Source organism: Vicia villosa, linkage group LG5 (assembly GCF_029867415.1).
Source record: "Vicia villosa cultivar HV-30 ecotype Madison, WI linkage group LG5, Vvil1.0, whole genome shotgun sequence".
Lineage (NCBI taxonomy): Eukaryota > Viridiplantae > Streptophyta > Magnoliopsida > Fabales > Fabaceae > Vicia > Vicia villosa.
The window spans coordinates 133,149,136-133,162,254 of record NC_081184.1 but is presented as its reverse complement, the minus strand read 5'-3'; the positions used below and the strand labels follow the sequence as shown (position 1 = coordinate 133,162,254).

Here is a 13,119-nt window from a genome sequence, read left to right as displayed (position 1 = left end):
TTGAATCAATCCGATCAACAGGTCCAGTATGATTTTTTTAAAAACAGTGATATAAACTTAGAGTTGGTGATTATAAGTGAAAACTATTTTGCAGTATTTATAACTAAGAAGAATAAAAATGGTAGTAGTTGAAATAATTGTGCTTACTCTCTCTGTTTTAGGTCATTGAACCTATTTATTTATTCAAAAAATTATACCATCAAGTTTTGAGTAAGGAGTTTAGCATAATGCGAGAAATTTAATGTTTAATTATTTTATTTCTGATATACTTATTTTTATTGGTCAAGTTCTTAATAATGAAGGGAACATTAATAATGTATAATTGGATCTCAAATATGGGAATTGAAACGCAACAATAATCCTATGCGAAGTATTGTGTGACGTTGATGATTCAAAAACTAAACAATATGACCTACCCTATCCCTTTTGATGTAACAAATGTTACCAAATTTAAACATTAATACAATTTTATTATTTTTTAAAAAGTTGTTTCTGGTTAGAGAAATACCCAGCGGTAGATGTTTCCTTCACGTATACGCCTAACTACTTCTGGTAATTACTTGATTACACTGAACTACCATAGCTGGCATATAGATGTAGATGTTGCTATCTACTTTTATAAGCTTCATTTATTTTCATAAAAGTGACACTTCAATTACATTAGAACATGGACCTTAGTTTCATCATGTGTATTAATCACCTTTGATTTGACCTCAAAAACACTCCAACGAAAAATTTGGATCTAAGATTAAACTAAAAAATTTGTGCCTAAACCCTAAACATAAATAAGTTGCAAAGTGGCCTAATCAATTTCAATTATTTAGGAATTAACACATATACATGTATATGTATATAAGGTCACGGTCACGATCCCCTAAAAAGTTTTTGCAATTTTTGTCGATACATATCGCGATCGTCTAAAAAGTTTTTCGAAATTTTTGTCAATACATGTATAGCAACGGTGATTACAATACATATATAATAATACTGATTGCAGCAATTGTGGTGTGGATTAATCACAATTTATTCGTTAAGATAATAATAACAATATCGATACCAATATTTATTGTACTATTTTGTTGTGTCAGTTTTTATGGTCGCAATGAGTTTTTTTAAACCCTTCTTCCACAAGTTACTTAGAAACCAAGATGTTGAAAAAAGAAATCAAGAAAGCTCATTTTACCATTTTAATTTACCTATATTTTAATTACTTTCCATGCACCAAACGTAACAAACTCTTCACCTCTCCCACTCTTTATTCCCACCCCAATATTCTCCAAATCCTTTCATCTCATTCTCACACAAACCATAATTCTCACACAAACAAACAACATCATGTTAATCAAACAACATCAAATCAAACTACCAATGATCCTAAACGCAATCCTTATGTTTTTCTACATCACTCTTTCACTGATCAACACCGTTGAATCAAGAAAACTTGACGAGACAGCAACAGTGCCTACACCAAACAATACTGATGTAAAGTGTGCACCATCATGTGGTGGCTACGCTCCACCACCGCCTCCGCCTCCACAAAACTGTCCTCCACCACCCTCACCACCACCGCCGTCTCCAAAGAAACCACCCTCATCACAAAACTGTCCCCCACCACCCTCACCGTCTTCCTACATATACATAACCGGTCCTCCGGGGAACTTGTATCCCATCGATGAGAATTTCAGCGGAGTCAACCACCGCCACCACCGGAGTCTCGCCGTTATATTGTTGTCACTCGCGGTTGCTTGTTTGGGCGTGATTTCTATTTAGCGACCATACACGGTGGAAGGATTTTTATGGTTTCTAATTTTCTATAGTTATAATTAGTTAAGAGTATCGAAATTTTACAGAAGGTAACATGAAAATTCTGTATTCAGTGATTAGTGTTTGACACGTTATGTTCTGTTTCTGTTTTCTATGTTATGTAATCACAATTTGTTTCATATTAACAATTTAAGATTAAAGTGCTGTGTAATTTTCTGATAGATTTTCCACAAATTTGATTTTAAAAATGAAATTTTCACGGTCCTCTGTTTTTTTCAATGCGATTAACAGTTTATTTTTTCGTTTAATTGCTAAATACATTCGTTAATTCAAGTTCTATATAAATTAGAAGTAGGTTAAAGATAGAGTTATGTGTAAATTCATTTTACATAATTATTATAACATTATAACATATCATATTAATATTTTTAAATTAAAAGTGTGATTTGATTGAATACATATTGATTGATTGATAATGTAAAAGTATTTTTTTCTCAACTAAAAATAAGAAAATTTTGAGTTTATGACATTCCAAGGGATAAGGATTCCCAATATTATTCGCTCGATGAATCAAGTGTACCTTATATTAACACCTGTTATATTTTTATTAATAAAATTTAAACGTGAAAGCATCCCAAAGCAATCGGAAAAAAGGAATGCACCGTATCTCTTCCCATCATCCATGCCGTCGTCGTCGTGGTGACATATCCTACTTAGGGGTGTGCATGGTTGGTTATTTTCAAAAACCAAACTATAACCATTTTAAAACCATTTAAATGGTTTGGATTTATAACCATAACCACATTTTAATCAAAATTGGTTATAAAACCGGTTATAAATGTGGTTATGATTATATAACCGGTTTTTTTAAAAAATCCAGTTTTGAAAATTAATTTTTCTGAAATTAGTTTTTTTCAAAAAAAAAAATTTATTTTGAGAATTAAAATATTTGGATTTGGATAATAACCGGATCCAAAATAATTTAACCGGTTAATAACCATTTAATTATATCCGGATTATATGAATGGATAACCAAACTATTAATAACTAAACCGGTTAATAACCATTCAATTATATTCGGATATTTAAAAGTGGTTTAGGTTTGGTTATGGATTTGGGCATCACAACCGGATATTTTGCACACCCCTAATCCTACTTCCTACATCTTGTTAAAACTCAAGGACTAAGAGATAGCAACAGGAAAATAACACTCTATTGAATCAAAACAAACAGAGGCTGTTTTATAGCCTTCTATCAGAACAACAGAGTGGCATAAAACCACGTTTACAAGCCTACTACGTGGTTACTTAAGAAACTGAAATTAAAACTGATTCTCCCTAAAAACTAGGACTTCATGACTGACTTATTCTTCCTAAATACTAGGACTTGATAACAACATTAATAAAGACTAAGCTATAACCAGGGCCGGCCCTGTGCATGTGCAAGAAGTGCTACAGCACAGGGCCCCAATTTTTAGGGGATCTAAAATTTTAGAAGGTCCAATTTTTTCCCATAAATATTAATTAAAATAAATAAAATGTTATGATAAAAATTCAATAAATCAAAAAATGCTATAATAAAAATTTAATACATACAAAAATTGAGATAGATTAAAATTCAAAATAATTTTAATTAAATATATTATTAATTAATACATAAATATAATTTTTATGTGTCTTTTTTAATTATTATAATTGTATTTATATTTTAAATTTGGGCCCATTTTCAAAGTTAGAACGGGGCCTCTGCGTTGATTGGGCCGGCCCTGGCTATAACAAATAATCTCTAACATTCCTTCCCTTAAGCTAATGCATCTGCATCTAGCTTACTTCAGTAGCTTCAGTCACTCCAAGCATGTCGCGGAGCTTCTCAAATTGCTCCAACTTAATTGGTTTTGTCATTATATCTGCAATTTGATCTTGAGTGTTGCAGTAGCTTAGTTCAACGACTCCATCATTCACCAAGTCTCTTAAGAAATGAAACCTTACATCGATATGCTTGCTTTTTCCATGAAACACGGGATTCTTGGATAACTGTATAGTGGAGCTGTTATCACACATAATCATGGTTCTTGTCTTCTCTTCAACTCCCAGTTTCTCCAGCACCCTTTTGAGCCAAACACACTGACAAGCACACAATGCTGCTGCTATGTATTCTGCTTCCGTAGTCGAAAGATCAACTACTGTTTACTTCTTTGAAGAACAAGAGACAGCTCCAGACCCCATCATAAACACAAACCCAGAGGTACTTCTCCGATCATCTAAGTCGCCGGCATAATCACTGTCGGTAAAGGCTGTGAGTATAAAGCTGCTTTCTCCTTTCTTATAAAAAATACCAAGATCAGTTGTACCTTTTAAGTACCTTAAAATTCTTTTTGCTGCAAGCCAGTGTGACATAGTGGGATTCGACATGAACCTGTTTATCAGACTAACAACATACATCAAGTCAGACCTAGTTACTGTTAAATACATGAGGCTTCCAACAACCTGTTTAAATAAAGTTTCATCAACTCTAACTCCTCCTTCGTCCTTAGACAACTTTGAACCGGGCACTATTGGATTCTTCACTGCATTACTGTCCACCATACCAAACCTTGCTAACACTTCACGTGCATACCTCCTTTGACATATGAAAATTCCATTCGAACACTGTTTAACTTCTACTCCGAGAAAATGTCTCATCTTTCCCAAGTCAGACATATCGAATTCTGACATCATTGAATTTTTGAGCTCATCACACATAGCTCTATCATTTCCAGTAAATATTAAGTCATCAACATAAAGACTGACTATTAATATTTTACCTCCTATAGACTTTGTGAACAGTGTGTGCTCACTAGGACACCTCTCGAATCCTTTGCGAACAAAATAGGCATCAATTCTACTGTACCAAGCCCGCGGCGCCTGCTTAAGACCATACAATGCCTTCCTCAACCTATAGACTTTCTCTTATTCTCCTTTCTTTATGAATCCCTCAGGTTGTTGCACAAACACTTCCTCCTTGAGCTCCCCGTGAAGAAAAGCGCTCTTCACATCAAGTTGAAAAACCTCCTAACTAAATTGCGCAGCCATTGCAAGTATCACACGTATGGTGTCAAGTCTTGCCACAGGTGCAAATACTTCGGTGTAATCTATTCCATGCCGTTGTGCATACCCTTTTGCCACCAGCCTTGCTTTGAGTTTCTCCACATTCCCATCTTCGTTAAGCTTAGTTTTGAACACCCACTTAACTCCAATAGGTTTGACTCCCTTAGGCAACACGGTAAGTTCCCAAGTTTGACTCTTTTCTATGGCTTCAATTTCTTTAGACATTGCTTCTCTCCAATTTTCGCTCTTCATAGCTTCTTCAAATGAAACTGGATCATTTTCAGTCATCATCATCATCATTACATTCAGATTTTCTTCCATCATTACATTCAGATTTTCTTCTTCGGATAATCCTTCCCCAGTTTCATAATTCTCCATCCATCCCGGTGCTCTTCTTTCTCGTTTACCCCTCCCTTCATTCAATTCTCCAAATGTATTTGGCTCATTTGGAGGTGACTCTGTAGGACTGCTACTCAAACTTTTTGAGCCCGTTCCACCATTTTCCTCTTCATTCTGGTCATCCTCTCCATCACTCTCATCTTCCCATTCTAATATATCTCGCTTTATTTCTTCCTCTGTTCTGCCCCAGTCCCAGGTTTCTTCTTCTTCAAAAACAACATCTTTGCTCACAATAATCTTCTTTGAAATTGGATTGTATAATCTCCATGCCTTGGACTCATCACTAACTCCTAGGAAGACACATTTTCTGCTCCTGTCATCCAACTTGCTCCTTCTTTGATCTGGTACATGAACATGTGCAACACATCCAAAGATTCGAAAATACTCCACCACAAGTTTCTCACCACTCCAAGCCTCTTCTGGAGTCTTGTTTTCAACTGCCACTGTTGGACATCGATTCTGAATATGCACACACCACCTCACAGCCTCGGGCCAAAAAGCTTTCGGTACTTGCTTTTCGTTTAACATGGATCGAACAACATTCATAATCGTCCTGTTTTTCCTTTCAGCAACTCCGTTCTGCTGAGGAGTATAAGCCGCCGTTAATTGTCGGCTGATGCCCTGAGATTGACAGAACTCTTCAAACTCATTTGAGGTGAACTCACCACCCCTATTTGTCCTCAAACAAGTTATGTATGCACCTGTCTCCTTTTCAACACAAGCCTTATAAATTTTGAATGTTGCAAAAGCTTCTGACTTCTCATGTAGGAAATAAACCCAGGTTTTACGAGTAAAATCATCAATAAAACTTAAGATGTACCTTTTGTCACTGTTCGAAGATGGCTTGATAGGACCACATATATCTGAATGTACTAATTGAAGTTGCTTTGATGCTCTCCACAAGCTCTTCCTCGGCATAGGACTTTTATGTTGCTTTCCGGTTAAGCATGTACTGCATATCTTCTTTAAAGAATTCAAAGAGGGTAAGCCAATTACCATATTCTTGTAGGAAAGTGTTCTTAGTGCCCTGTGATTCAAGTGCCCAAAGCGAAAATGCCACAGGTGAGTTTCTTTTTCTGACACAGTATCATCTTTTGAAGCAGCTTCAGCTTGTAAACACAAAGAATGTTTTTGTGCCATGAAAGCTAACACATAAAACATTCTATTTCTACTCATATCAGTTTGCATAATTAACCCCCTCCTAGGATGAAATACTTTGCAAGTTCCGTCCCGAATCAGAATGGCTAACCTTTTTTCTTGAAGTTGTCCTATGCTTAATAAATTGTTTTTAAGCTCAGGAATATAATAAACATTCGATATTACCTGGGTTATGCCATTCAATTCCATCCTTACACTTCCTTTTGCTGCTACTGTCATTCTCTTATCATTTCCAAGCTTCACTATTTTGTAGTATTCTTCTTCTAAGTCTAAAAACCATTCCTTGTTCCCTGTCATATGATTACTACAGCCTGAGTCAAAGTACCATATTTCTTCTTTCTTTGTTTGATGAGGCTCTTCATAGGACATCAATAAAAGCTCTTCTTCTTCGTCCAATTCAGCATAATTTGCTCTCTTCTCCCAGTCAGGACACTCGTATTGAAAGTGTCCCAACTTATGGCATTTGAAACACTCAATAATTGCTTTGTTTAGAGAATGTCTCCCTCTACCTCTGCCACGTCCTCCTCTAAAAACTCCTTGACCTCTTCCCCTATTTGGCCTGTCTTCATGAGCTACTTTCAACACATGTTCCTCCTCTTGGTTTCCTTGCATCCTTTGTTCATGTACAAGGAGACTTCCATAAAACTCATCAATGCTTAAAGTACTTAGATCATTTGACTCCTCTATTGAACAAACAACATAATTATACTTGTTTGATAATGATCTAAGTATCTTACTAACCACTGTACTTTGCTCCATTGTCTCACCTTTTGACTTCATCTTGTTCACCACGACCAAGGTTCGTCCCAAGAAACTGTCCACTTTTTCTATTCCTTTCATGGTGAGCAACTCAAACTCCCTTCTCAATGCTTGAAGTTGTGCCCTTTTCACTTTTGTGGACCCTTGATACTTCTGTTTCATTGAGTTCCATATTGCCTTCGACGTTCCCTTGTCAAGAATTGTTTCCAGGATTTCTCTATCAATCGCCTGGAACAAGAAGTTCTTGACCTTCAGATCTTTGAGTTTGACCTCCTCCACGGTCTTCCTCTGTGCTTCACTTGCTGCTGCTGTCCCAGTTGCCGGCGCCGGGATTCCTTCGTCCACTAGGCTCCACATCTCCTTGCTCCTTAGAAAGTTTTCCATCATCATTGACCAATGATCATAATGGCCATCGAACCTCGGAATGGACGGCTGCACAAACTTCTGTGAAGTTGACATTTTGTTCTCTCTTTGTTTGACTCACACTCTATCAGGCCCCTTTCGGAGCTCTGATACCAATTGTTAAAACTCAAGGACTAAGAGATAGCAACAGGAAAATAACACTCTATTGAATCAAAACAAACAGAGGCTGTTTTATAGCCTTCTATCAGAACAGCAGAGTGGCATAAAACCACGTTTACAAGCCTACTACATGGTTACTTAAGAAACTGAAATTAAAACTGATTCTCCCTAAAAACTAGGACTTCATGACTGACTTATTTTTCCTAAATACTAGGACTTGATAACAACATTAATAAAGACTACTCCCTCCGTCCCACAATGAGTGACCCATTTGGAATAAAATGATGTCCCAAAATGAATGACCCATTTTAATTTCCAATACATTTTTTCCAATTATACCCTCTAATTATTAAAAAGTTCACCATTCCCAATACATACTAAGGGTACTATGGTAAAAGCAATATTATCTCTCTTACTTTTTTACACTTTTCTTAATATGTGTGAAATGGTGTGGTGAGTCACTCATTGTGGGACGGAGGGAGTAAGCTATAACAAATAATCTCTAACACATCTTTCATCCCCGTCGTGGCGGAATCATCTTGCTTCCTCCATCTTCCGTCTTCGTCATGGAGGCATGGTCTTATTTCCTCAGTCTTCGGCATCGTCTTACTTCCTCCACCTTCTCTATCGATCGACATTGTCTTACTTCTTCCAGCTTTTATTGTCATTGTGGCATAATTTTCTATTCATCGACGTCACCGCATCACCGCCAATGGAAGCGGGTTTATTCGTCGTCTTACTTCTTCCACCTCTATTGTCTATTCGCCAAGGTCACCACATAGACGTCATCATCAACCAGAAACCAACTTCACCACTTTTACCATGCTCATTTTATGCACTATAGCTAATCTTGACTTACACATCATTAATTAATTTGGTTCTGCAGTCATGATAATTCTAAATGTTAGGACAACAACTTCCATGGCCATGGCGAATTGGCGATGATGAAGAGCGGAGATTGCCGGCGTACGGATACGGGGCTGGATGTGGTTTCTGGTTTTTCTAATGTTTTTTTTAGTTCTCGTTCAAAACGATAAAATTTGCCACATGCCATTATCTTAGCATCTAGATGCATCTGACGGGTGAAAAAGAGTGAAAGGCAGAGTAACGTTCGCATGCTAAAGTTAGAAGATCCGCTTCCCATTCCAAGCGACATTTGCTTTCTATGACGTTTTTTTTTTTACGATTTCGATTCTTATGTTATGGTTCATTTCGTGTGTGGTTAGTCTCTCAATTTCTCTAGTTGACCCTATGGATCCTTACTCATGGTTACATAGTTGGTCTTCCCTTTCCCTGTAAACAAGATTTTATCTCTCTTGTTTTGCATATTCGCACCAGCATTAATGCTACTAGCACCCAAAACCGTATGCAAAAAGAAAAAAAAGTATGAATTGAAGAATCAAAAATAAATTTATAGGTTTGTCAAGAAAGGAGAGTTCGAGTTAATAACCCTACTACTTGTATCTCGGGCAAGTTCATAAAATTAATGTATTAAGAAGGGTCTATTCCCACCTTCCCGAATATGAGTATGAAAAATTAAAAACTAAAAATAAAAGATAATAAATATGATTGATCTCTTATTTAATATATTAAGTGATTCATAAAGTGCTTACAAAAAAAAGTGATTCATAAAGTTAGTTACTAGTATAGTTAGTTAGCTTTAGTGCATACTCACTAGTTATGATGAGGACTCACCTTGTTGTATATAAATTGTTCTCTTCCTTGATTGATAAATGTATGAGAGAATTATTATTTTCATTTATTTATTCATGTTCAAGATCATGAGCTTGCTTGAGCTTTTACTTCATAATATGGTATTAGTCGTAATCATCTCTTAATTGGTTAGCAATACACCTCAACTGAATGGTTCTAATTATATCTCATGGTCTCGTTCGATGCAACCTGCACTTGGCACCAAAAACATACTAGCTTTCGGTTAGATCTTGTATTGGGGATTTACTGCAAAATATGTACGAGAAAAGATGAAAACGGTACGATGAAAGTTGTACAAAATAAATTCCAAAGCGTGTGTTTACATTAAACTTTATGTTCGATTCGCCCCCACCGCAAATTGGATGTAAATGGGTTATCCAGCGAATCCCTTTTAATTTTTTACTTTGGTGTTCAAACACATTACAAAATGTTGCAATGGTTTAGTGGTACTTTGTTGAAACTCGCGCATGGTCACCTGTCCGAATCCAACAATCCAGCTATTTCGATAAAGGAATAAATAATTCTCATAAATTGTCATAACCAAGTTCGAAGTCATGCCCTTTGAATTTTTATTCAAAGTCAGAAACCACTACACCAATATAACCAATTATGGTTTCCACATTTCATTAAATGAATTTAGTCATAATAATTGATCAAATAAATATTTTTGAAATCTCACCATCACTTTCATTAATGGATTCATTCTTGTTCTTGATCTAGCTGATCTAACCATATATGCATGAAACTGATATAATTACTGAGTTCGCTCTTGGATTTTAAACTTTATTAATGCTCTAATAGCTCAAACAATAGTGTTATTGGAAAATGTTATTAATATATGAAATAATCTCAAGAAACATTTTGCCAAACTTGATCGCATACGTGTCTCTAATCTTCGGGTTGAAATCAAGAATCTAAAGCAAGGATCCATTTAAGTTCTTGGTTATTTTACTAAAATGGGTGGACTCTGGGAAGAACTTAACTCTTATATTGATTCCAATCTGTACCTACATTCATCAATGTAAATGTGAAACAATGAGGTCTGCACGCGATTTTCGTCTTAAAGATCGGATAATTCAATTTCTGAAAGGTTTGAATGACAAATTCTTAATTGTTAAGATTCAAGAAAACCATAAGATCTGAGTAGGTTGTGCACTTATTGCAATTGATCAGGTCATATCATAGATGTTTGTTATAGAAAACATAATTTGCCTCCTAATTTTGGAAACAAGCAAGTTCCTGCTAATGCATCTAGTGCTACTAATGATGATGCATAACATCAGGTTAACAATGATGAAGAAGGTTTGTCAAGTAACCAAGTTAACAATATAACTGAAGAACAACATTCTCAATTGATTAGTTTGGTACAATAGACAAACTTGATGCCTCATACACAAGCTTTTAATCCTACTCCTAGCTTAAATCACGTTTCCGTATCATCTACTCATTTTGATCATCCATCAAGTGAGATTTTAGGTCAAACAAAAGCAACAATGGTATCATGTTGCATTAACACCAAATATGATTTTTGGATTATTGATTCATGTGTTACTGATCATATTTGTTTATCCTTGCATTTGTTCAGCTCATATTATAAAATTTGACCAATCAATGTATGTCTACATAATGATTTGTTATTGCAACTTGCTTGCAAGTTGGAATATTCATTTTCTCACCACATACACATCTTACAAATGTCCTATATACTCTTAATTTTCTTTAAATTCCATGTCAGTGTCTAGATTATGCCATTCCATAAAGGGGATTGCGAGTTTGACTTTGTTCCTTTAGTTGGTAGATTCAGCGGGATCTTAAGAATTTGGGACAATAAGGTTTTAGCAGTGAAAATAAGATTCATCAAAAGAACACTTTCTTTGGTTGGAAGGTGATTGGGGTGAAAAGAAGGAACATGTGAACATTGTGAACGAGAATGCACCATGTGACGCAAATAGAAAATTTACACTCTGGCTTGATATAATCCAAGCAAAAATAGAAGAAAAGTGGTGTTTAGCCGACAATTTTAATGTTGTAAGAGGTGAACCAGAAATAAAAGGAAATAACACTAGCATCGAAAGAATGAGATAGAATATTTTGATTAATTCACTACAGAGGCTGAATTAATAGATTTTCTGCTTAATGGAAGAAAATATACTTGGTTTGGAATGGATGGATCAGTAATGAATAGACTATATATGTTCCTAATTTCCGAGGCATGGTGCGAGAAGTGGTAGGCTAGAAGTCAATGGTGCTTGATGAAAGAGTTATCAGATCAATGTTCGATCATGTTGTGCGAATCAGGCCAAAATTGGGGAAAAACTATTTCGAATGTTAGATTACTGGAAGGATATAACAGATTGCCATAAATTTGTTAGGGAACATGGAAGAGATTTAATAGTAGAGTGTACGAGATGTACGTCCTTGTTGGAATCCAAAATGTGGATAGTTTGGTAATTACTTTTGTGGTATTTCGATAACTTTTCTCCTTATTTTTTGAGTCAATTACGTTTATACTCGTGTAAATAAATAAAATCGAGTTTTAGTAGTAAATATGTTATTTACTAGTTTTTCTCATGTGTTTTGTAGGTATTTAGCATTTTGGGAAAGCTTTGGATGTTAGATGGGCAAGATATCACTTTCGAGCAAGTTTGAAGGCCTTTTTGAAGAAGTGATGTTGAGCAAGGGCCGCTAAGCGGCAGTCTAGCGCGCTTTCCAGTGGCAAGGGAGAATTTTTGTTCAGCAAGGTCCGCTGAGCGGCCTTCTAGCGGGCTATCCAGTGGCGAATCATGTTTTCAGCTCCGCTAAGCGGCCTCATTCCGCTTAGTGGACCCTTGCGTGGCAGAAGATATTTTTGCTTGTCCGTTTAGCGGCCGTCTGTGTGCTAAGCGAGGTTACTTTTTGAAGTGTACTACTTTTAGGCACTTAAGAGATATTTTTGGGAAAAATCTTATTTTTTTCTCATTCCTACCAACCACACACTCTAGGGCAAGAGAAAGGAAAGGGAGAAAACCATTTTTCAAGTAAATCTTCAAGATTTCAAAGCATCTTCCTTCATCTTTCTTTGAGTTTGATGCTACCAAATCTTGTTTTGTTGCTTGTCGTTGAAGCTTCCATGGCTATGGAGAGCTAATTTTTATCTTGTGTCAAGATTAGAGGTAGTTAGTTTGTAAATATGTATTTTCTTTGGTCTTTTGTGTATGAACTTGGTTGATGATTAATATATGGTGAATATCTTGTTATTCATGTTTTATTTGTTGTTTTGGATCACTATTGAGAGATATGTTTCAAATCTTGACCTAAAGAATATTCATCTATCAATAAACAAACTCTAGAGATAGATTTGTGAGTTGATAATCACTTGTATCAAGCTTTTAAGATTATCATGTTGATTGTCGGCATGAGAGATCATCTGACGATTAATATGATAATAATCACGATATTACTTTAGAGATAAACGGTATCGAGAGGATACATGGTTGTATTAATCATTAATAAGTTCATATACATGATCATTAGAGTACATGTGAAACAGACTAATGAACACTAATCTTGGCACAGTTTTCTCAAATTGTTTTCAAAACCTATTTTATTGTCTTTATTTACTTTTCATGCTCTCTACATTTTATGTCACCAAACTTTCACCCAACCTTAACTCAAAATACACTAAGTTGTAGAACGGCGGTAGTATCGCATAAATCCCTAAGGAGACGATAAAAGAAAT

The 13,119-nt window shown here is 35.6% G+C and overlaps 1 protein-coding gene across 1 annotated transcript; it reads left to right on the top strand.

Moving 5' to 3' along the window:
• Positions 1 to 1,170: 1,170 nt before the first annotated feature.
• On the top strand, positions 1,171 to 1,985 carry LOC131607404 (extensin-like). Its single transcript, XM_058879414.1, has one exon. It carries the CDS (start codon positions 1,336 to 1,338, stop codon positions 1,768 to 1,770), a length of 435 nt encoding a protein of 144 aa, XP_058735397.1. The 5' UTR covers positions 1,171 to 1,335; the 3' UTR covers positions 1,771 to 1,985.
• The last annotated feature ends 11,134 nt before the right edge of the window (positions 1,986 to 13,119 follow it).